The 25,910-nt window shown below is 39.2% G+C and overlaps 1 protein-coding gene across 7 annotated transcripts in view; it reads right to left on the bottom strand.

The window, feature by feature from the left end:
* Positions 1–25,910, bottom strand: part of NEK6 (NIMA related kinase 6) — a 107,287-nt gene that overhangs the window by 35,216 nt on the left and 46,161 nt on the right. For 6 of the 7 annotated variants that reach the window (XM_073314021.1, XM_073314017.1, XM_073314018.1 and 3 more), the window contains 3 exons: positions 15,679–15,822; positions 14,083–14,145; positions 3,729–3,839 (listed from right to left, as the gene is read on the bottom strand). In XM_073314021.1, the coding sequence (XP_073170122.1) occupies positions 3,729–3,839; positions 14,083–14,145; positions 15,679–15,822 (318 nt within the window). The remainder of the gene's footprint in view (positions 1–3,728; positions 3,840–14,082; positions 14,146–15,678; positions 15,823–25,910) is intronic. The other variant, XM_073314020.1, reaches the window with a different exon arrangement.

The raw sequence follows: 25,910 nt of genomic DNA, 5'->3' as shown, positions 1-25,910 counted from the left end.
GAATCACCCAAATTAATTTTTAGAGAAAGACACTCAACTGGAAGTAAAAAATATGAAAAACTGAAATTATCAATCCTGAATGGTACATTTGTGTTTATCACATTTGTGAAAAGTTCATTTAAGCCAGAACCTAGACATGACAAAAATGTGAAATTTCTTCATCAGATACAGGAATACTTTAAAATTGTGTAAGCACTACTTTTTTCAGCTAAGCAAACTCTACTCAAAGATTTACACAGCAGCATGACAGGTTTCAGAGGAGCAGCCGTGTTAGTCTGTATTCGCAAAAAGAAAAGGAGTACTTGTGGCACCTTAGAGACTAACCAATTTATTTGAGCATAAGCTTTCGTGAGCTAAAGCTCACTTCATCGGATGCATTCAGTGGAAAATACAGTGGGGAGATTTATATACACAGAGAACATGAGAAAATGGGTGTTATCATACACGCTGTAAGGAGAGTGATCACTTAAGATGAGCTATTACCAGCGGGGGGGGGGGAGAAGAAAACCTTTTGTAGTCCCCAAAAGATCGACAAAAGGTCCCCCCTCAACTAACCTTCCTTCCCCCTCCCCTCCTGCTGGTAATAGCTCATCTTAAGTGATCACCCTCCTTACAGTGTGTATGATAACACCCATTTTTTCATGTTCTGTGTGTATATAAATCTCCTCACTGTATTTTCCACTGAATGCATCCGATGAAGTGAGCTGTAGCTCACGAAAGCTAATGCTCAAATAAATTGGTTAGTCTCTAAGGTGCCACAAGTACTCCTTTTCTTTTTGCGAATACAGACTAACACGGCTGCTATTCCGATACCCCCCAACACTTGCTTTCAGAATGGTTCTTTTCTTTCCTCAAATCTTCAAATGCAAGTACTGAAAAGCCTCTGATAAACCTTGATGTTTTCTGGGGTCTCTTGGGAGAAGGAGCAACATGCAGTAAACAGCAACAATGGCAATGTTAAAAGTATATGCAAGATGACACAATAATCATGAGCTCCCCTCAAGGGCCTGACTTCCTCCCTGCTCTCTGTAGGTTAGCATATTCAGGAAGTAATATCTCCCTTAGCACAGGTCATTGCATGAAGCCGTCTTCAGCATTAGAGATACACTAGCATTACCATCCACATATACTTTTTTGAGTCACCATCAGCGAATTCAGGTTTATGGATGTTAACAGCATTAACTGTTTGTGGATAAAAGCAATGGCTGAAAACTTTAGGCAGTCCTCCCAAAACTCTCTACCATAGGTCTATTTCCAGCTCCCACTCCCCCTGATGAAGCAAATTCCTTCTCTGAAATGGAGAATGGATGACACTGTAAATTTAGCCACTAACTATGGGCTAAATGGCTAACTTGTTTGACAGCCTTTGGCCTGGTGCCTTGTAGCTGAGCTGACAGAGAAAACAAATCTGTTAATCAGGTATTTTAGCTGTGACAACAAGGAGGAGGTGAACTCTCCGAAATGTTCATTTATGATAATTACAGAATAATGATGGCAAAAACAGGTAAAATATGGAGAGAAGGTTAAGAGTGCTAACAAACATGATATACCACATCTGTTCTCACAGGGGATGTATGTCTAAAGATTAACATGTCAAAGAAAATACAAAAGCAGGTGATAACAGCTTAACTAAAGCTGGTTCCAACAATACAAGTATTCCTAAGAGCAACATCAGAGAAGAGAAAGCACTTAAAAGATTTTCTCAATCCTAAATCCCTTGTTGTGAAGAAAAGTCAATATACTTTTTGAAATGTCTTCAATGTAGCAGACAGGCTACCTGGCTAGTTACCCTACAATAATTAAACGTGCCTATCAATCACAGACTGGATAAACTAGCCTTGCAAAATTATACATACCCACTTGCTGTAAGTGAATACTTTTTTTGACAAAACATTTGTTCTTTTTTCATTATCTATCCTCACGGTGAAAGGTAGGTTTTGTGAATGGGCTAGTAAATTTTTAAGCAAGTTTTCCAAGGCTTGCATGTCCTAGGGCAGCCTTCAGGTCCATGCTGATGTTGCTTAGAATTAGAATGGATGAGGAAATAGATCTACAAGGCTACAGTGTAGAGAACCCCAGTTCAGGTAGGGCATTCAAGACTCCTAAATTCCCAGGGGAGAGGGCAAGCCCACCTTCCTTCATAAAACAACTATGGAAACAATGATCAGAGAGAGGCAGCTGAGGAAGGGGAAAAGGCGCAAAAGCTCAACACACTGAAGAAAAGAACATGAAAAAAGCAGAGACAGACAGTTAAAGAGAGCTGATTTGAGAGAGGTGAAAAAAGAAACCTTAAGAATATTCAAGTTCATGGGACTAGAATAAACTATAACAAGAATGCAGAAAAGAGCAAACCAGCACTAATGGAGGAGTAAGATTCGTAGTCTAATGAAATTCTTGCAAGTTCAAAACATACTTGTGCCTTCCCCAGTAGGGCACCAATACAATAAAATACAGATGGGGAGAGGAGGAGAAATGCAGGATAAGACAGGCTGGGAGATTCTATCAGTCAGAAGAAGCCAAAGGTTATAAACATTTTCAGAAGAAAGATGTCTATCAGAAAGATCACAAGGGGTGACAGTAAGTGCAGGGCAAACTTCAGACACACTGAAATAATCTATATATTTTTAACCAGTTTTTATAGTCCATGCTCTAATTAAAAGCCCAAGACAATAATGGTATAAACATGGTAAATGGCTGATGAACTAATATGTTAGATTCCTGTGAAAAACTGGGTGGGGTGATGGTACTCTGTATAAAACTTCCAAGTCGGAAGCCTTTAGGGAAATGTGTCTAATCCCAAAAGGAATTTCCCCTCTTAATCTTTTTTTCCCCCTTGCCAAACACACCAGGTTCACCTCTCCTCCTCCCCTTTCTTTTTGTATGTACACAAAGGTAGAGAGAGAAGCAAGACTACATCAAATATGCTAGCTTTGCATTTTGTTCCACAGCCAGTAAAGGCTGGTGATAATTCTGGTGTGTTCCAAGAGTAAATTCTGAAGACATGGGCTAGACTCAGAGAAAGCACTATCTCCCATGCTCACAAGTTACACAAAATAAAGGGAAGGAAGGCTCTAGTAATACTGCAGACTGGAAGGACGTGTATCCTGACTTGCTTGCGTTTTTGCGTGTGTGCGCGTATGTCCGTTCTCCATAATAAATCTCTGAAGTTACATTAGCTAGAATAAAAATTACAAACATCAGTCCTCATGCTCTTAATTTAAAAAACAAAAAAGCACGAGAACTGTCCGGATCCCATTCCCCCTTTCTTTTTTGTTGTATTTTCATTTTACTTATTTAAGGAATTATCAAATGAACAAACCATGTTACAAGTTTCCATAAGATTTTCAGGCTTAAAATGGTTCCTCACATTTTTTAATCAGAACTGGAAATCACTTTTACTTATTCTCTAAAATTCTAGTGAACATCCATTCCAACACCACTCATTCACAATGCATTTTTTAAAAACTTTTAAAAACGTTTTTCTATATTTCCTTGTATTATGTCACTTTGTAGGGTTTATTCTTTGGTTTGTTTATGTTTTCAATTAGGAAACAGTTCTGGTTTAAGAGCTTGTTGAAATCTTCATTGAAAGGACCTCCTGCATGCAAGCAAGCAAGAGGGGAATCGGGCCCCAAAGTTTCTAGTATAGATCTGCTTGTATCGGTCCCCTGAACTTCCCAAATAAATGTGACACCCCTATTTTGCCTCAAGAATTGGTGTGTCCTTACCTTAATCATCTGAGAGAGATCACCTGCATCTGCCAGTTCCAGGACAATGTTCAGTTCATTGTCTTCGATAAAAGAATCCAAATACTTAATGATATTGGGGTGGTTCAGTTGCTGCAGAGAGGGAGAGAGCGCGCAAAGTGAATGTACAGTACACGAACGGTGCTTCAGTAATAGCGACCCAACGCAGACTGCCCATCAGCGTTCATTCCTGCAACTGTTCCGCAGCAGCGTCCTTAACGAAAGGCAAGGCTATGGCGTTTGCTGCGCGTCCTTATACAAACAAGGGTGTGTGCGGAAACACAATTCAGATTATATCTCACGTGTACCAGACGAATAAGAAAACCAAGCAGTCTTTTGCAAAGAGCAATTAGTTCCATAGTTGAAGTCAAATGGTCTTTTCTGTTGCAGGTTCAGATAATCAGGGTTTAACATCATGATCTTGGGAGAAACTTGGTCTGAACCTACTATTAGTGGGACTTAAAAAAAAAAAAATTAATATCAAGCCCCACCACACTACTAAGATGTTTGTTATAGTAGAGCTTCAAGTCCCCATTCAGGATCCGTGTACCATCTTGCTAGGTGCTTTACAAACATACAAGCAGACATTGTCCCTGCCACCAAAAAATACAAAGGACCGGGGAAGGTCTACAACAGGGGTAGTCAATAGCGGACCACAGGCCAAATCTGGACCGCCAGACATTTCTGAACGGACCCCAAAATCTTTTTATTGGCTTATCATCATTGGCTTTTTAATTATTATTTTCTCTGGAGTCTTGACCTTGACCAAGAAATTTGGACCTTGCCAAAAAATAATTGACTACCCCTGGACTACAACATACAGATTACATACTGCTTGTTAGTTCTAGCTTTTTCTTTTAAAGCTGTATTTATGGTTAAATCTTGATTAATTTAAAAAACACAATTTGAACAATGCCTTTATCAGGTGTATATTTTTGCATTTAATCCTAGCTTTTTTCTGTTGATTTATAATTAACACTAGAATATGAAAAATCTTGCCTTTTTCTAATGTGTTATATTTAACCATACCCATCTCTTCTATCTGTTAAAAATATTTTTAATCCTTGCCTATTATTTTAGTGTATTTAACCCGTAGCCTTATTTTAAAAATTTGAACCCATACCATTTTCAAAATATATTCAATCCTAGTCTTTTCATTTACTTACAAATTATTTTTACGTTTATGCTTTAGTAACCCTCACCATTTTAAAAGTAAAAAGAAAAGGAGGACTTGTGGCACCTTAGAGACTAACCAATTTATTTGAGCATGAGCTTTCGTGAGCTACAGCTCAGCTCACGAAAGCTCATGCTCAAATAAATTGGTTAGTCTCTAAGGTGCCACAAGTCCTCCTTTTCTTTTTGCGAATACAGACTAACACGGCTGTTACTCTGAAACCTGTCATTTTAAAAGTATATATCTAATCCCAGTTTTATCTATTAATATTAAAAACATTAAGTCTTGCCCTTTATTTAATTTAACCCTAGGCTTTTACTATGTTTGTATTTACTCAGAGCCTTTTCTATTTAATAACTACTTTTACATTTATTTTTTTAATGTACAGATCTTTTTCAGAAGAGAGAGTAAAACAACTGCAGATTTAAACAATTATAATTTAGTTCATGGAGGGCGGAAAAAAGCAACTTGGATCTCATTTCAGACCTTTTTGCCTGTACTGGATATTGAATAAACCCAGTGAAATATTAATTTTGCCACAATTAAAGGTTTGCTATGATCACTACAGATGAAGGTACCGAACCTACCAACACTTGTGCAGGTGCCCACCTTTATCCATGTGAGCACTCCCACTGTCGGGAGTGACGCCAACTACCATCATCATCATTTTGGGTTAAATGTGTGGCTAGATGGGGCTACTATGTAAACCACTTGTCCTGTAGCATTAATATGTTCACTGCCATCACTGCGTTCCTTAGGAAGTACAGCACGTGAGAAAGTGGACTTCTTCAGAAATCATTTCTGCCCTACACGTTTTACAAAAAATCTGCATCTTCTGGGATGCAAAGATGGAATCAGTATCAGAAAAGCTGTCTGAAATTCTTGCATACCTGACACGGAAGACCATTATGTAGACAATTCTACAGGAGAAGCTCCTAACTAACAAAATACTGAATCAAAAGTAGCTCTTCAACAGAAGGAAAGATTACAAACTCTGAAAAGCCAAGCGTGGACTGGAAATGTGTGGATTCTAGGCTTTCCAAACAATTTTGATACTGTACCCTAAGTTATGGGAAAACATCTCCAAAAAACTTTTTGAGAGCAGATACCTGAGATGCATCCATCTATGATGAAAGAAATACAGAATCCCAATGTATGCATCTGGAAATATAGGAAACATCATTATCGTTTCTGTCTGATCCTAAAGGAAGTAGGTGACACTGCTTCCAAAAGACAACAAAATCTAGTTTCCACGTGACCCCAGTCCTATTAATCAGGCCCAGCATAAGGAAGCCACCATATTGTTCCATGCACAGTATTATTCATGAGGAAGTATATATTACCTGAGACACTGATTCTGCTGAGTTTCATCTGGAAATTATTCTTTAAATACAGTTAATCCTGCCCTTAGCATGGGGGGGGCTAGACTAGATGACTTCCAGAGGTCCCTTCCAGCCCTACATTTATATGATTCCACACCTATTCTAAACATCTTGAATTCCACTTGCCTGTATTCCATTTCTATTGCAGGGCAACAATGAATTTCAGGGGTATTCCCATCATTTGCCACCTTATGGTAGACAAGCTCACCATCTATTCTGTATAGTTGTGTGCTTTGGCTTTTTTGTCTTGTTTGTTTGTTGTATTATAATTGTTAATCCAGATTTTACTTATTTAAATAGCTTTTGTTTTTTATCAAGTGCAGCATGAGAGGACTTGAACGCTAATATATAATATTTTTCTCTTGTTTTCTGATCTTGTTATGCATTATTCCCAGGACTAAACTAAGATATAAAACATATTAAAACACAAATTTTAATATTTTAATGTCTGATTCTCCTAACAAAACTGACAACTGTAATTACGTGGAACATACTGTATGTATCTTGTTTTCTGTAGTCTCTCTTTGCCTCTTTCTGAATTGCATTTCTCTATTTGTAAGTCTAAAGTCAATAAAAATAAATTTAAAAAATAAAAAATGGGCATTTCATCTAGCAGACAGTAGTGACTCCTGTGTATCTATTTCACGGGTAACTGAGCCGACAGAAACACTGTTATAAGCCACCATGTTAATCACTCTGCTCTGTATGCACATTAGGCGATAGATTCTCTTTTGCAATGCCTGGACACTAACTCACATTAGTGTTAATGGGATTCATGTGTAGGCATCAAGAGAAGAATATTCCCACAAGGCTGAATTTAAAAAAAAAAAATTCAAAATAGTCAAGACATTGCAACTGAATATTTTAAAAAACGTCTTCCTTCACGTGTGCTGATCCACTGCCCTTCCAACTGAAGAGGGTCAGATGTTCCCTGCGGACATTGCTCTCCACCCAATACTGGAGTTGGGTGCATCCGCCGCAGGCTTCCCAGGATCTGCCAGGCTTGCCTGTGAACTTGCCTCCCAGTAGTGTCTGATGGCTCAGCAAGCTTAGCACATGAACTCTCTCCAAGCAACCCATGTCTTAGTCTTTTGATTCATACCTTAAAACTTTTTATATGTTGAGATTAACTTCTACCTTTGTGGGTGGGTCTCCCATGATTCTCCTTTTAACCTCTGTTACTAGCAGCAGGAGCTGAATACCAATCCCTCTAGAGTCTGTTAAAGCTGTTCCTACAGAGCTAACTGGAAAAGTTCCCTACTCCACCACCCAGCATCTCAGACCAGCCCACCCGCCAACATATGGAGATTATATAGAGGGATTTGTTTTAAAAAAAAAATTCTTGACACTTTAGTCCACACATCTCTGAAGCCCACCACCCCAGAACATCCAGTGAAGTCAGACTGATTTTATAAGAGACTTGACTGAAGCTGAGATCCTGCCCCTCTCTCCACCCCCGCGTAGCCCTCACACTTGTGCATGCTCGTGGCAGGGAAGCAATGCAGGAGGTTACCTGAAATTTCTAATCTTTTGACAGAAGGAAACTGCATAACCTTAATTCTCACAAATCTTTAAACACACAAAACAGCACAAAATGCCCTAGCTTGGGTTATTGACATTTTCTTATTTTTTTAATGCAACCTAAACATTTGATGGCAGTTAATGCCTGATGTGTATGCACAGCAATGCTGTCAGCAAGAGGCATGCAGAAGAGCAAGTCATCTCCAAACGAGTGAGCAGGTTGGCTCCCTGCTGCTGATTACAGTCATATTACTGAGCTGTTTTACCTCTCTCTTTTTACTAAGCTGGTTTTTGATGGGGTATTCTATTTTTTGCAGCTCCAGTGAAGTTTTTATTACTTCCCAAATGCGAAAGTTTTTCCAATTAATCTACTAAGCACAAAACAACATTTATTTCAGTATCGATACAGGAATTTTTGATCAAAAGAAAGCAGAGGCAAAGAATCATTTTGACACAGATTCACTACAGCAAGCCTGTCCAATTCCTTCAACAACAAAAAATGTATGGAGTCTAACTTGGTATATTAAAAAATTGGGTAAATTGTTTTAATTTGTAGTTTACACATAAATTATTCTAGATACTGGAGTGAGGCGGAAACTTAGTGTACAACAGTAGATATCATGGGACAAAATTCACAAATATAAGTATCCAGACTGGTTACTTGGCTAGGCTCCAGATAAAACATTACAGTTAGACATTTATTGTGTATCAATAGACCCACAAGTAGTACACTGACTTGAATTGGACTTTACACATGTTTAAGTAGTTTACTGAATCCGTTACCCTTAGAAACTTTAAAAACTTTTTATTTAAGGTAAAAGAAACAATTGCCTCTCTCAAAACTAATAGAATACTTAAAGGACAGAATTTATTCAATTTTACATAATATTGTTATGTTAGGAGCTGGGGTGTTCACATGGATATTGTATGTTAAGTTACTCATTTAAAAAATAGCATTGACTTTGCTGAAATATATTGCACATTAATCTAATGAAAACAATTATATTCAGTTTTTGTTAAAAAAAATGGAAAAACGTTTAAAAGAAAAAATTCCAGGGAAATTCTCCATGCCATGCCAAGGGAGATCACATGTCTTCTGCAACACAAACTGGAGTCATGCTGCTAAAACCTTACTCTTCTCTCAGAACATGCGCTCGCTCTGCCTAATGCCTTACGTGTAGAAACGTCCACTGCACCATAATCAAATTGTACTGCAAAGTACGGTAGACCTATGCCAAGTTTTGAAATGTGAAGTACAACTTTTCCTAAGAACCACCTCTGTAAAATGGCCTTTAGTTATTTATACGTAGCTGTAAGAACAGCCAGCATGGGAGCTATCAATTAACAAGAGATGAGTTGCAAATACTGATTTGACAAGTTATTAGCTTTACAGCACTGAGTGAAGTGCATTCCAGTTGCTGACACTGACAGACGTACTGAAGCTGGCCTCTTAAAATCCTCCCTAGTCTCTAAACAAAGCCTTGAACAACTCTGCCTCACAGCCTTTTGGGAATAGAACTTGCCTCTGCATCAGATTATCAAAAAATGCTGACCTGTACAATGTCATTAAAAACTGCTTCTCAAGTTGACATTTAGAACTTTGATTACTCTTAGTTGTGATTTGTTCAATTTCTCAGAAGCTGACTTATATACATCATGGGTAAAATCCGTCATATTTTGTTTGATCTTTCATTTGAAAACTAATATACATTTGAAAGAAGTGCCCTATCGGCAGTATCAACTAATATATCCCTTGTGCATTTGCAATACAATATGATTTATTGAACTGACTTTTTAAACCATACTTTGAACTCCAGCTTATTTGATGGGGCTATGTAAGTGTTCAACCAGCAACGACTGTTCACAGCACGATTATTCTTTACTGCATTTTTCAACCAGGACTTTATATTGTCAAGACAGGAGAGAGACTTATGAGAGTAATGATTAAAACTCCCCAATTCATAGTCGTTTTATGTAGCAAATAACTAAAAAACACAACTCAAAGTATGTTGTCATGGGGCAATAAATAAGGATCAAAATGCAAAAACCTTGGGAGACTACAGCATCTCCTGAAAAGGAAAAGGAAAAAATAATTTAAAAAGAAGTTCCCTGCATTACTAAGGCTGTGGTTTTTAAAATGAAAGAATTTTAAGTTTCTTATTTGTCACCACTTATGCAATTTGTATATGTCCTGCATTTCATTCAGATAGGAGAGTGATAATCAAATATCCACCTTCACTCTTTTCTAGTCAGTTTCACTTCCTGTTTCTTATACACAAATACAATGCTGAAATGCTTGAATTGCAAACGTTGAAGGAGAATGGATGATGTTAAAGAACAAAAAAAATAGGTTTAATTTGAAATACTTATAATACTTTTCAAAAATACATTCATGGAGCCCTATTAGTACATTTGCACATAAGCAGGGTATACCTACTCAGTGTTCCTACAAGTTTCAATGTAAAATTGACAGAAAAATCAATTCAGATACAAAATATCAATTGGACTAGATTCATTTCCAACCTCAAAGAGGCACAGATTTTGTTGATTTATTTTTTGAGTAAAACATTTTTAAAAAATCTACTGCTACATTTTGGGCTTAAGTGAGCAGGCAACCCCTCTACAACAGAGATTTCAACCCACTGATTTTCATCAGAAAAATCTCATTCCTAGCTGGCTTAGAGCGAGCAAAGACACACATTAATTTATCCTGGCAGGATTACTCAGAATTCAAAAATACTTAAGCTAAAATTTAGCATTATTCTTAAAAAAATCCAGAAAAATGATTCAGTTAAAATTTTCCATAAAGATAAGTGACATGTTAGCATAAGTTATTATAAATTCCAAGCTAAAATGGCTTTTTCTTCATAAAAGTATATATCTTGAGTAATGTGTGCATCTGTGGAATATTAGCTGGTAATATTTTCAAATAAATCAATTCAATTTAAAGAAACAAAATACAAACGAGTAATAAATCTAGTCTACTTGTATAACCGGAGCCAACTTGCTACTGGGATGAAGTTCCAGCTATGGAAAAAGAATCGGACTAAGTCTCTGTGGCCTAGGATTTACAAAAGTGGTATATTTGCTGCTCTTTGGAAGATAGCAGTCACATTTTTTCAGGACACACCATGACTTGCTTGATCTTGAACCAGTAAAGCTCCCCAACTTAAACATATCAGCTAAGTTACAGCCTGATCCAACTCCCATTGATCTCAAAGGGATTTGGATCAGGCCCTCAATTCTGACAGTTGAGGCTATGTATAACAAGAGATACTTGGGAGAACAAGAAGAGTCAGAGCTAAGAATGGAGGAAATTATGTATGTATATTTATTTTTCAAAAAGCAGTACAATGGATGGGAAAGTGCTAATTATCCCAACATATCATACCATCTCTTACTGCTCTTTTCACAACCCAGACAGTACAGTATTCACAGCTTGACATCTGGCTCCTTGGTGAGTTCTACACAGGAAGATTTGGAGTTGCCTCTGGTCATCTCATATGGGTAGGATGATAATTAACCATCTATGATCCCTTGTCATCTCGGATATTTAATTTTGATAAATTTGCACATACTGTCCTGAATAAGTCCAGTGCAAACATATGACAGTGCCCCACAACTAAACAATCCTTGTATAAGATTCCACAACTGAATTGCCAGGATCCAAAAGTCTCTTGGTGAATAGTAAGTTCGGCATTATTTTCTTTTTCATTACAAACTCTTTAACAGCTAGACTAACCGCACATGTAAACAGCTTTGCTATAATTCTAACTATATGTCCATAACATGTATGCCACAGGCTGACCAGACTTTCACCTACAGTAGTAACATGATATCGGATATTCATCAGAGGAAGAGCTAATTCCTATTGCTACACTAACATTCCATTTTGCAGCTGTAAACAGAGATGCAATAAGATGGCTTCCAGTTGGATAAACTCTTGTGTGAATTCCAGCTGTTACCACCATTAAGCGAATGAGGGATGTTCTCCTCAAGCAAACACTTTGTGTATACACAAACTCACACTGACAGCTGTTATCATGGAGCAGGTCCTCAAAGAATCAATCCTGAAGCACTTACATGAGAGGAAAGTTATCAGGAACAGTCAGCATGGATTCACCAAGGGAAGGTCATGCCTGACTAATCTAATCGCCTTCTATGATGAACTTCTAATCTAATCGCCTTCTGGTTCTGTGGATGAAGGGAAAGCAGTGGATGTACTGTTTCTTGACTTTAGCAAAGCTTTTGACACTGTCTCCCACAGTATTCTTGTCAGCAAGTTAAAGAAGTATGGGCTGGATGAATGCACTATAAGGTGGGTGGAAAGTTGGCTAGATTGTCGGGCTCAACAGGTAGTGATCAATGGCTCCATGTCTAGTTGGCAGCCGGTGTCAAGCGGAGTGCCCCAGGGGTCGGTCCTGGGGCCGGTTTTGTTCAATATCTTCATAAATGATCTGGAGGATGGTGTGGATTGCACTCTCAGCAAATTTGCGGATGATACTAAACTGGGAGGAGTGGTAGATACGCTGGAGGGGAGGGATAGGATACAGAGGGACCTAGACAAATTGGAGGATTGGGCCAAAAGAAATCTGATGAGGTTCAATAAGGATAAGTGCAGGGTCCTGCACTTAGGACGGAAGAACCCAATGCACAGCTACAGACTAGGGACCGAATGGCTAGGCAGCAGTTCTGTGGAAAAGGACCTAGGGGTGACAGTGGACGAGAAGCTGGATATGAGTCAGCAGTGTGCCCTTGTTGCCAAGAAGGCCAATGGCATTTTGGGATGTATAAGTAGGGGCATAGCGAGCAGATCAAGGGACATGATCGTCCCCCTCTATTCGACATTGGTGAGGCCTCATCTGGAGTACTGTGTCCAGTTTTGGGCCCCACACTACAAGAAGGATGTGGATAAATTGGAGAGAGTCCAGCGAAGGGCAACAAAAATGATTATGGGTCTGGAACACATGACTTATGAAGAGAGACTGAGGGAACTGGGATTGTTTAGTCTGCAGAAGAGAAGAATGAGGGGGGATTTGATAGCTGCTTTCAACTACCTGAGAGGTGGTTCCAGAGAGGATGGTTCTAGACTATTCTCAGTGGTAGAAGAGGACAGGACAAGGAGTAATGGTCTCAAGTTGCAGTGGGGGAGGTTTAGGTTGGATATTAGGAAAAACTTTTTCACTAAGAGGGTGGTGAAACACTGGAATGCGTTACCTAGGGAGGTAGTAGAATCTCCTTCCTTAGAAGTTTTTAAGGTCAGGCTTGACAAAGCCCTGGCTGGGATGATTTAATTGGGGATTGGTCCTGCTTTGAGCAGGGGGTTGGACTAGATGACCTCCTGAGGTCCCTTCCAACCCTCATATTCTATGATTCTATCCATCCCTGCCTGCCCTGCTACCTTTGGAAAGGTAGACCCTTGTACTCTAAACTATGAAACTCATCCTTGTCATGAAAGGACAGCAACAACAGTATGATCCAATTGCAGAAGCCGAAGCGTTTTTTTTTTACCAGAGGTTACATGCAAAGTCTATTGAATGTAAACTACCTGATTAATGAACCACTACCCAATGTCGGGAGTGCCCACAGGGACAAGTTGCACTGATACTCTCCTGCCACCAATTTCCAAACTTTATTTTGTTCATCACCTACTGGCAGAGCCTGTCTCTTTGTGCCAAAATAGCATGCAGTGTCTGTGGCATATTTAAACTTGTTCTGTCCTCTATTACTGTAGAGAAAAAGATGGATGCGTGTACTGTGGAAACAACCCATACATCGTCAGCACTTAAATAACTCCAGTTCACACATGACATGTGGACTCAAATACATAGAAATGCACATGCCCTCTGGCCAAAACCTGGCCAGCAGGTGATGCATAATCACTTTGAAGAAAAAATACCTCCCAGCCAATGCACCTGCCTTGCTGTGTGCAAGATCTGTGGAGGAGAAAAGAGATACTTGTACATAAGGCAAAAAGGATCAGAATGGATACCCTAGAGCTTTAAAGGTTAGAAAACTAAAAAGAACCAAGAGGTGGGCCAAAAGGCATGTATTGCACAAAACTGCTATGGAAAATAGTTAGATAAAACACCCTGCAACCAAAGAGGGGTCCACTGCAAAATTCCAGACAGGAATTGTAAATATATGTCATCTAACTTGATTTGTCACCCAAGACAAATAGTAATCTGCCTGTATGGATATAAAACAAAATATTCTCGAACGGGAAAAGGTAAAAATAAGCCTCTGTAGAAATTCTTACCTTCAAAAGGTCAATTTCTTTAATGCAATCCTGTCTGGCCTTGGCATCCATCATTTCGAATATCTTCCACATAAGACAAAAGTGAAATATTAAAAAAAAAGGCAAGAAAGCAGATAAGCTCTACTGATTTTAAAACAGCATTGGTGTTCTTGCTCTTCCTTAACTTAATGAATGTAAGTGTCCTATTGCAGTCACCAGACTTGCATGTGGTTGACATATTCTTTGTTTTAAAACCACTACGAAGCAGCAAAATTAACATTAGCACCTTTTGGCAACATGCTAAATGGTGGGGAAAATGAGATTTTAGTTTGTAGATGTTTTGCCTATTTGGTGACCTTAAAAAAACAGTTACTTAATTTAATACTGTTTTCACATTATGCATGAAATATTTTATATATATATTTCTATTCTCTCTTTAAACAATTCAAAGTTGTTTTTCTTTTCACAGATTCCCCTCCATTAATTAAGAGTAATTAGTATTAATATTCATTCTCTAATAATCAGAGAGCAAGTCACTGGTAATAGGAATTTAAAAGATATGTTGAAGGATTAAAGGCAAATTTCTTCAAGAAAAACACTGTTCTAAACACTGTATGGTATTTTAATCCAAGTTTGTAGTATATTTGTGTGACGCATCTTCGGAATTTTGTTTTACACAAATATAACTAATTATAGTAGAAAGTAAAATAATTTCTTTTTATTTAATTGTGTTCCACCAATGAAAGTCTGGCCACTGAATATCTTTGTTCATCATATCAGCTGCTCCTCTACTTCTAAATACTAAGGACTCAGATGAGAAGAGCAGTGAGTCAGCGTTTCCATCTCTAACTTTATGTCCTCAACCATCTGCCCCTTTTCAGTCATCCGGCCTTTCATCACACTCAATATTCTCGTATGATAGCCCATGTCAAGCAGCCAGAGTCTTAATTTTATGGCTATGCTCATTAAAACCTTTGTTTTTATACATATCAATCAAAAACGAAATGACCATATTCTAACAAAAAATAAAGGAAAATTAATAGTAGTATGAAATGACAATCCTTTTTACACTGGTGATATTGTAAGTGTCTAGCCATTCCTAGATGCAATGGTCACAAGGGGTCAAGATTAGGCGGCACAAACACATTAACTCGAATCTGGTCAAGATGGAAGCTGGATTTGTCTGCCCTATATGGAATACCTGAAGAAGGCAATTAGGAGGAGGAAGCAGAGAGTCAGGGCTTCGGTTCTACTCCCAGTTTATACCACTGACTCACTGTGTGACTAATTAAATCAGTTAACCTCTGTCTTCATGTATCCATCTGTAAAATGGGTATGATAGTACTCACATACCTCAAATAGGCCTTATTCTTCTTAATTAGTGTTTATGAAATTGAACCTTTTAAAGGGGTTGCTCTATATGGGAGCCAAAATAACTAATGTTTATGAAGGCAATTAAGTAAAAAAGGACTTCTAAAACAGCTTTCTGCTCCTCTGGTGAGAGAATTCTCAAGGAGAAGCTAGGACTTCACCTGTAACATCTGTGCAAAGTAAGCAGACATCTCAGAAATCTTCCTTTTACCTGCAATACAATAAACTACAATTTTAAACGCTCACCTGAACTTTCTTTAATGCCACGGTTTTTCTGTCCAGAAGGCAAGTTGCTTTGTAGACTTCACTGAATTGCCCACGGCCAATCTTTTTCTCTATCTGAAAATCTGCCAAGGTGCAGCGATATGGGTATGACGTCAAATGCCTCTGCTTTTTCAAAAGAAATAAAAACAGCCACTGAACTAGACAAATCTGACAAAAACATGAGCATGTATTTCTCCATCCCTCTTGTTTTCTCACTCACAGATAGCACTTTCTATGGCTTGATAATTGCACCTAAGCACTCTACGTGGGAGCATGAAAAGCCAGCAGGCCAAAAAAAACCCTCTACTTTATGGAAATAGGCTGAATTTCTCTCTTCGATCACGACTTCCCCTTTCTGCTTCAGATCACTTACAGTTCAAACCACCTTGCAGAGTACCTAACAGTGAATATTCAGTGTGGCTGAAAAAAACCCAGCACAGATCCATAATGTTCCACAAAATGTATCTGTTTACAAAAATAAACTGTTCATGGAATCAAATGGATCGACTACATGTTAACGCAAACAGATCTCCCAAATAGTTCATAAGATTGTTTTACAGGTCCAATGGGCATAAGGAACATACACTTTCAGATGAAATTAAATAAAACCGGTCAATTTATCTAATACTTCATTTGAGCATGCAAGAATTTAAATTTTTCTGTAGTAACTGCAGCAACAAAATTTGCATTCCATAACACGGGCAAACATTTTCACTTCTTATGCATTTCTGTGTATTACCCATTTAAAAATATTACCCATAGAAAACCCAAACATAAATCTGAGCACATTAGTTAACACTGATTATTACAGAACAATTGCACAGAAAGAAGCAAGTTTAAAACTGCAAACATGCTAATACTTTTGGTCTTATTTCTGATGTGCAAAGAACTGAACCTTAATCTATGGACACACATTTATCTGTCAATATATTCATTTTTCGTCTAATTCCATTGATGTTTCTAGTGCATCTAGGTTAGTTAGTTAAAATAAGGAAAAAAGGAAATAAAGAGTGTGCTGGTCTCCTGTGTAAATAACTAATTAGGCCCAAACTGCTGTCTCCCCAGTTACTTGCCCTCAAATCAACTTTGCATATTATTTTCACCAGGGACAGATTGAAGCCTATTTTTGAGCAGTATCAGGTAAATATGTGGTTAGGCAGGTATATACAGTATAACAAGCATTATGTACTGCACAGACCAAGAACTACTCCCTAGAGCCATTCTGGCCTCTTCTATAATTAACATGAGTGCTAACCAATGTTTAAGAACTAAATTAATAACTAAAAGTTGCTGTGCATGCCAAGCACAGTATTTTTAACATTCAATATCTTAAGCCATTTTTGAGTTATTGTAACAAAATAAAACAAAATTAGACCAGTCTGTAAATCAATCCTGTGTAAACTTTCATTCTTTAAATATAAATTATTTACAATTGAGGCCATAGTTGACAATCCCAGCAAAGGTGCCCAGGATTGAGCAGGATATGAAAACTACATTCTGAGGTGAGACGCCAGTCCCACCTACTATTGCCACGGCCTAACCTCTTCTGCGGATAAAACGTATTGATCAGTCCAGTACCGCTCGCTAGCACTATGTTCAGGGCAGTATAGAATCTCTTTGGACTTTATATTTGTTGACAAGTCAGATTACACTTCCTTCTTTGCAACATCGGCAGAAATAAAAGTTACTAAAATATACAACTCAACACTAAAAAGTATTTTTAAAAATACCTTCCAGGTTTATAGCTGTTTGCTCAATTCTGAACTATAACCAAAAATAATGTAAATATCATATATTCCTCACACAAAACACTGTAAAACTCCATGTTCCTCAGCTGGAATTTTTGAGATACATGAGCTAAGAGATTGTTGAGCATTACAGTTTGTATATCAATGTCAAACCACTTTCAGGAACTACCATCACATTGACAAATACAGAACAACAACAATGGAATGCTATTCCACTGGAGCTATAGGGAAGATGAAAGGACAGGTTGTAGTAAAGACTAGGATATACAAAGTACAATTCTGTATAATAAATTCTCAATTAAAAAAATATCCAGTCCTTTCATCCTTTGTCCCCTTTTCCCCATGTCACTTTGTAGCTGGCAATATGTTTTGTTGCTACACCTTCTAATACATGTCTAAACTACTTCCCCATCACAGGCGTTCCAGGGATTGCTAAATGAGCGTTAAAATCCAGGATAATTCTCAAAAGACTACACCATTGGTGAAATATACATATGGGTGGTTATGAATTCCAGCCAAGATGAAACTATCTCAATACCATAAGGTTCAGTCAAAGTCTCCTAATGCAAGTAGGCACATGGTTGTGAATTTAACTCCAGGTCATCTTCATCAACTTTCCCAGTTTAATGACAGGTTTCAGAGTAGCTGCCGTGTTAGTCTGTATTCGCAAAAAGAAAAGGAGTACTAGTGGCACCTTAGAGACTAAAAATTTGAGCATAAGCTTTCATGAGCTACAACTCACTTCATCGGATGCATCAAACTTATGCTCAAATAAATTAGTTAGTCTCTAAGGTGCCACAAGAACTCCTTTTCTTTTTCACAGTTTAAGTGCCCTAAAAGAGCAAAAACACTCATCTTCCCATAAAGTGACACAGTAATTGGTTTTGAAACATCAAAGCCAAGGGTGAATTTTTCCACCCCCAGAACTCCTAAAGACTCTTACCCTACTATCTGAAATTGATTTTATTACTCTGGGCTGAAGAACCACAATTAGATTTTAACTCAAGTACAATAATTTATACAAACAATTAGGTTAATTAACGACTGGCATTTAGTTAAAAAAGGTCAGTCATGTGGAAATTGGAAAATAATTACAGGGAGTGTTTTCTTTTAACCATTATATTCTACGGCTTCATTTCTTTCCTTTCCCAAAAATCTGTACTTACATGGAACACAGGGTGCTCTTCCACCATACTCCTCATGTGGGCTGTGATCAAAATGTTTGTTTTATTCAATAAGATGAACAGGCTTATCAAGAGTTTTGCTGTGTCATATCATGTTTACAGGTTAGGATGCACTGCTATTAAAATTATAACGATTTTACAAACAAAATTATAACAGGGCAAATTTCTCCTCTAAAGTGCTGCACTGCATATTCCACACTTGTAGGGCAATAGAACTGTCACAGATACTGTTTGGAGAAGAGAGTTTTGGCCTAAGGTTTGTCAGGTATGTACAACAATGTTTAGGCAACAGCTGCTTCAGCATCCTATGAAGTATTGTTTCATTTACTCATTATAAGTCTAAAAATGTCCTGCTAATATTAGGAGCAATTGGGAGGTTGTATAGAGTGAACTATATTAGCCAACATTCATATTCCAGAGCCATGGCAACTCTTTAAATTTACTTTCTATGGGAGCATAGTATGAGAATTCTAATTCTACTCCATAGTTACAATCAGATTCTGGGTAGATAGATTTTTCTTCTCAGGTTAGCTCAGAAGAAGAGGAGAATACACAGATTTGGCCACAAATATTTGCCCCACTTGGTTGGTAAATATCTTACTATGGAAGCTTTCCTCCTGTTCTGTCCCTACACAAATGCACTCCAATGACAGTGGATTCATTCTGCTATTCTTTGATATACAGTCAAATTTTCGTACTAACTGAATACGCCAAGACTAATTTAAACAAGGTGTCTCACTGTTTAAACACTCAACATGTGCTTATTTAAAGAAACAATCAAAAGCTGCAATTGTAAATAAGTGCCTCCTCACAGAGCACCTACTGAGTAAGAACTGGATGTTTGTGCAAGAACTTTTATAATTAGGGGATCCGTATTTCAGAGCACTAGAATGACCAGAAGGAATTGCTGTACTACATGGCAATGTGTGCCTACCACAGGACTCTCCTGTTCAGATGTTATCATCTCAAGGAAGTTATTTCAAGAAACATTTAAAAGAAAGATACAAGCCTAGTAAAAAAATATGGCCTTTGCTTATGTCAACAATGATATCAAGTACAGCTAGAAACATGCCTGCTGATCTGCTATTTTGGTTTCACTCCACTAAGACAACAAATGACAGCATTTCCAACCAATTATTTAAACTTACCATCCTTACAAAGCATTGGGCTATGTTTGCACAAACCCATTGTTTGAAATTTACATAGACTATGAAACTGTGATCAAAACCAAATTTGTGTTCTACTAACTTGTAAATCATCACACGTGCTAATACCTAGCCATACACATGATTACTCCTGAGGGCATTCTGTGCCAAAAAATTAAAAATTCTGCACATAATTTTTTAAAATTCTACAAGCTGTATTTGTCAATAAATAAATGCAGAGGCTCCAGCATGGCAGTGGGGAGCATAGGCCACTGGCTGCAAGAAGGTGGGAGATCACTGTGCAGCCTCCCCACCCTTCACCCAGGGGACACAGACTCAGTGGTGAAGCTGCACCCAACCCTGCACCCAATCCTGTCCCAGAAACACCCTGGGGCCATGCCTCTCTGGGCCAGGTGTGAGGCAAGCAGGCTGAACCAGGCAAGATCCAAGTGTGGAGGGGCTCATTGTGGCGGAATCCAGGTGTGGGGTGAGAGGATTCTGTGTGGGACAATCTGGGTGCAGGCAGCTCAGTGTGGGGATCTAGGTGTGGGGGGATCTGGATACACAGAGGCTTGTTGGGGGCGGGGGGGGGTTCCCCAGGTGCAGGGGCAATGGGATTCTGCAGGGGCTTCCAGGTGAAAGTGGCTGGGGCTCAGTGGAGTGGTGTCAGAGTCTCAGCAAGGGGGTCTGGGCGCTGGGGGAGTGGAGCTCATCAGGGTGGGGGTCTGGGTGCAGCTAATTGGTGATCAGTGGTGTGGGGGTCTGGATGTGGGGGCTCAAGGTGGTGCAGGGGTGGGGCTCATCAGGGTGGGGGTTTGAGTGCAGGGAGCTCACTGAAAGGTGGTCAGGGTGCAGGAGTGGGGGTCTGGAGGCAGGGGGCTTCAGATGAAGGGGTTTAGATTCAGTGGGGTGGGGTTCGGGTATGGAGGGGTAGTGGGGGTTCTGGGTGTACAGGGTGAGGCTTGGTGGGGGTGTCTGGGTATGGGAAGTCCGGATGCACAGGAGTTGGGTGGATGAGGGAACAGCTGCCTGTACAGTGACCCCTCTCCCCGCAGCTGAGGAACAATGGGGGCAGGAAGCAGGGGAGGATGCTGGGCTTCCTGCAGCTGGGGGAGGTTTCTGGGGGTGGGTCTGACACAGCCCCAGCCACTGCTTGTAGGGGAAGAGGAAGTCCCGTCCTCTCCTCCCTCCAGCCCGGCTGGGACTAGCAGCTGATCCTGGCTCAGGGTAGGAGCCAGTGGATGGGGTGTCCCCAGCCCTGCTGTGATTTACCTCTCTGCCAGCTGCTCTGGGTGCCTGAAACAATGTACCTGCGCAGCTAAGGAGTGGTGCATGATTGCTCTTGCAGCTTCCCTTTGCTTCCCTGTCAGAAAGTCATTTTTCTGCAAGGAAGCTAAGTAATCTGCGGGGGACATGACCAGGAGTACGTGATGGACACCTGAATGCAAGAAAGAGACCCATGTTTAACATGAATAGTAGCCATTTGCTTTTAATAAACTGTCATGCCCTAAATATGCATTTAAAATGTTAATTTATATATAAAAACACTCTTGGTTTAACTGTGTGCCAAAAAATATATCTAGCAACTTCTTAACTTGAAAAATAAATAATGCTAATAGAGTGACGGGGGTGGGGTGGTGTTTTCTTGCTCTCTCTTCCCTCTACCTTTCCTTCCGCCCCACCCCACCCCAACACTTTTAATATGGCCAGCAGAAAAAGTCTGCTTGCCATTCTGGAGTTAACACTGGGTGATGACTGGACACCTCAGCTGATATGTTCTGGCATTCTCCAAGACTATAGCTGCACATTTACATATTGTGACAAAAGTTCCTGCTCTACCTTGGTGGGTCTTGTGCTTACTGGCAGATTTGGTCGCCTTGGAGCTTCACGGCAGCCCTCAGCTTGGCCATTTTTCTGCATTCACAGTCCAGGTCGACTCCTCCTGTGTTTGACCAGGAGTTGGGAGGATTTGGGGGGAATCCTCTACTCCAGGTTCCAGCCCAGGGCCCTGTGGAATGCAGCTGTCTAGAGTGCCTCCTGGAACAGCTGTGCGACAACGACAACTCCCTGGGCTACTTCCCCATGGCCTCCTCCCAACACCTTCCTTATCCTCACCATAGGACCTTCCTTCTGGTGTCTGATAATGCTTGTACACCTCAGTCCTCCAACAGTCCGCGTTCTCACTCTCAGCTCCTAGTGCCTCTTGCTCCCAGCTCCTCACACACACACCACAAACTGAAGTGAGCTCCTTTTTAAAACCCAGGTGCCCTGATTAGCCTGCCTTAATTGATTCTAGCAGCTTCTTGATTGGCTGCAGGTGTTCTAATCAGCCTGACTTGTCTCCAGAAGGTTCCTGATTGTTCTGGAACCTTCCCTGTTACCTTACCCAGGGAAAAGGGACCTACTTAGCCTGTGGCTAATATATCTGCCTTCTATTACTCTCCTATAGCCATCTGGCCCAACCCTGTCACAATATGCAATGACCTAGATTTGCATTTGCTATCACAACCTATCAGACCTAATTAAAGTAATGGAGTTTTCATATAAAATAGGAGAGGATGTTAGATTACAGCATGAACCAAAGAGCATGCTCAGGTCAGATCAAACCATACCAAGGAACTCCCCATTGATTAGTATAGTGTATTTTTCCATATTCCTATTTAAAAATTAACCACTTCCTATTTGTTCTTATATCTAATGCTAACGGTGACTTCTCTGTGTGTGTGTAATTCTTCTGACTATTGATACAAAGGAAAGGAACACACTTGACTTGGCTGGTAAATACCTACCTAGGAAAATTTCTCTCCTAGTCTGATGCTTATACAAATATATTTCACTAATTTCATTATTTAAGAGGAACTATGTTTTCCTACGTCCTTTTCAGTTCAATCCCCAACAATACTGTTCAACAAGCTGTCAAAGAACAGACAGAACTGTAGAAGTAAAAGTCATGGATTACAAGCGGATCGAGTTGCAAATGTACAATTCTGTAAAACTAAAAAGTAAGCTCAGCTGACCCTTCCACCACCATCAGACACATGTATCCTACCTAGGGGGCCTTCCACATTTCCAAGAGTGCTTCAGTCTGAGTGCAGGTGCCAATGTTTGAAGGAATATGAGACAGAACCTAGCAGTGGATCCTTCAGAGCGAGCTTGACACACATTGACGGGGCAGCTTTGTATTTAGTCATTTTTTGAATGTTCAGAGTGTGTGAGAAATTCAATAATCTTAACAATCTTAATTCCAGAGCAGCTGTAGGACTGGATCTAAACTGGGGGAAAATAAGATACACAATAAAGTAGCATTTTTTCTACTGTGCCATAAAAAAACAAGACAAAAATTAAGCTTAACTATAACCCTCATTCAAATAAAGCAGATACTCATTTTTAAGGAGAAAGCCAGAGATCATTCCAAGAATCAGACTGGGCAATGTCTCTGCAGCATGCATTCCTTGTGAACTATAACCGCTGACGCAACAACAACAAATCTCAAAGTCAGGGGAGAACAGTATGGAGAAAAGCAACCTTCCTCACATGCGTAAAGGAGAAGTTAACCAGATCTTTCAGCACCAAACATTGGTGGTCCATGGGATTTCCTGCCAAATAGGAGAATTAATGAGGTTTTACATTCTAAACAACCTAAGAGAGAAACTCCTCAGAGACATACGTAATAAGATGACTAATTATATCAGCTGCAGTGATATGAACCTTAATTATTAAGGAATTTCAGCCTATATACATGTCAGAGTGCAAAACAGTTCAGACAGATAGGGTGATGGTAGATGGAAGATGGATTCCTACTTACAGATTTATATATTTACCCCTTTGTAGTAGTGCTTGGAATACAGCGATGGAGGCTCTGTTATACTGACACAAGGAACTACACTCAGAAGGCTCCTCAGTTCCTCTAAGAAAAAGCCAACTTTCTAATACATTCATGTTCAGCAGCTAGGCTAAGTTACTCTACAAGACAGGGTGCAAAATAGAACAGAGACGCCTCTGGGCTCTTACAAATATGTTCTTTTTTTTGTATGGTCCACACTTCCCAACCACAGGGTACAACACACGGATCTTATTCCTTATCAAGCCATCAGTGCCTTTCTCCACAAATTACTGCAGAGATGGGGAAGTCATACCAACAAATACGGAAGTGGAAGAAACCAGTGGTAAATAACACTTTCTTTCTGCACATGCATGTGTACACACATCTTAGAATGCACAGGTGCAGCATATGTCTTTCAGTGCTTCCATCCAGCACTAAATGTCTTCCATCTAGTATTAAAATTGTTCAACCTTTCCTGAAGGACAGCAGCCATCACCATGCAGAAGTAAAGAGCCACAAGGTTTGGGGAGAATTTTTGGAGAATTTTGAAATGGGCACCTAAGGTTTTACTTCAGAATTTGAAGAAGGAGTGTGCTGGGGATATGGGAGAGAGAGAAGTGTTCTGCGGATAGACTTTTTCAGTCTCTGGAGAGACTGACAATGCATTTTACAAGTATTAAATTCATACTATTATTAAAAACCTTACTTTTGAGAACTACTGCTTTGAGAGCTGGCTGAGAAGCAGCCATTGTTGCTGCTGACCTGCAGTTTCAGGCAGAGACTGGGACAATGTGGTCACTGGAGGATGCGAGACTAGACAGCAAAATCTCAGCACAATAATAATATGACATGGAGTTGTGTCTATGTGACTGTTTCGCAGAGGCATGGAGAAATTGGAGTCTGGGTGTGGCTAGAGGACGGAAATATCCTGTGATCATTGCCCTGTGTGTAAATAAAAGCTCATGTTAATAAATAAAAGTTCAGTTGTTTTATTCCAGCCTGATTGGCATGAAAGGAAGTCAGCACTTGCCATATGTCTGAACTAGTGGCAATCAGGTCACAGAAGGCTCAAAATATTTCTGACCTACCTAAAGGTTCTTAAAAATTTTTTAACAAATAGTTAAAAAGTTAGCCATTAAAATCTTTAGTTACCAATAAAAACATTTTTCCCCTGTAGGAGCATGAAATTAAATATTTCTTATAAAAGAACAAAAAAGCATTCGCCCAATTAATTTTCTGAAATCTCATTAAAAAATTTAGCCTGACTAAGTCATAGACTTCTGACCTGAATTTTAATTATCTTTACGCTGGATGTAAGCTTTTTTCTGATATTTGCAATGCATCATTAATTTTAAGGCAACTGCTTCCATGCTTTTAAAGTGCTTGCTTCATCTGAATGACATTTACCATAAACTAATTTCACCTTTGAAAAACATCTGTGTTGGTACATGGGGAAGCCTGAGCATATGCAGTATAATGCATATGTATTCAAAGGACTGATTTACTAGCATCCTCAATCATTCAAATCTCTTTATGATCTGTCAAAATGTACATCCATATCCATAAAATAAAATCTTGCTGAAAAAATTTGTTCATTTTGAGATTGAAATTATTTTTCTGGTGTGGATTTACAAAAATACACTAGAAGAATAAATTGATTTATGCAGGGGTTCTAAGCTCCACCAACTAGAACAGGAAAATACGGGGCTTGTAAATGTGAATTACTGTTCAAATATCAGACAGCTATTATGGTAATGACTGCAGCTGATGACTGTATGCTCTCAGCTTTTGGACTTCATAGCTTCAGAAACCAGTATGATAATCTCTGATATCCTGAATCTGATTTGTTAGCTACAACTCAAAGTCTGATGAACAACTTGGCTCCAGTTTGAAATGTTATCTTCTCTACCAGTGAAAAATTAGTACTAGCTAATGAAAAGTTGACAGGAAAAGAGAAATGCTAACTTTGAATGTGTAGGCTAAACCCAATATTCAGCAGGGGAAACTGAATAAAAAGCTGGATGCCTCAGGGAATTATAAATGGCACAGAGACTTGCACTGCTAAATGAATCCAATCTAAATCAGTAGTGACCAAAATTAGTTATCACAAGCAATCCGAGTATCTAAGAACTATAAAAATAAGGGTCAGAGAACAGACATTCGATTGCATTATTGTTTTTATAAAACCAATTTTCAGTTAATAAGAATGATGAAAAAGCTACATTTTTAGAACTGTATTTTACATACCTTGCATAATCTTTACTCCTCTGCTACCCAGAGCAAACAAATAATCTGGGTATTACATGGATTGCCA

The sequence above is a fragment of the Lepidochelys kempii genome, chromosome 16 (genome assembly GCF_965140265.1).
Source record: "Lepidochelys kempii isolate rLepKem1 chromosome 16, rLepKem1.hap2, whole genome shotgun sequence".
Classification (NCBI taxonomy): Eukaryota; Metazoa; Chordata; order Testudines; family Cheloniidae; genus Lepidochelys; species Lepidochelys kempii.
This window is presented reverse-complemented; position numbering and strand designations above follow the sequence as displayed.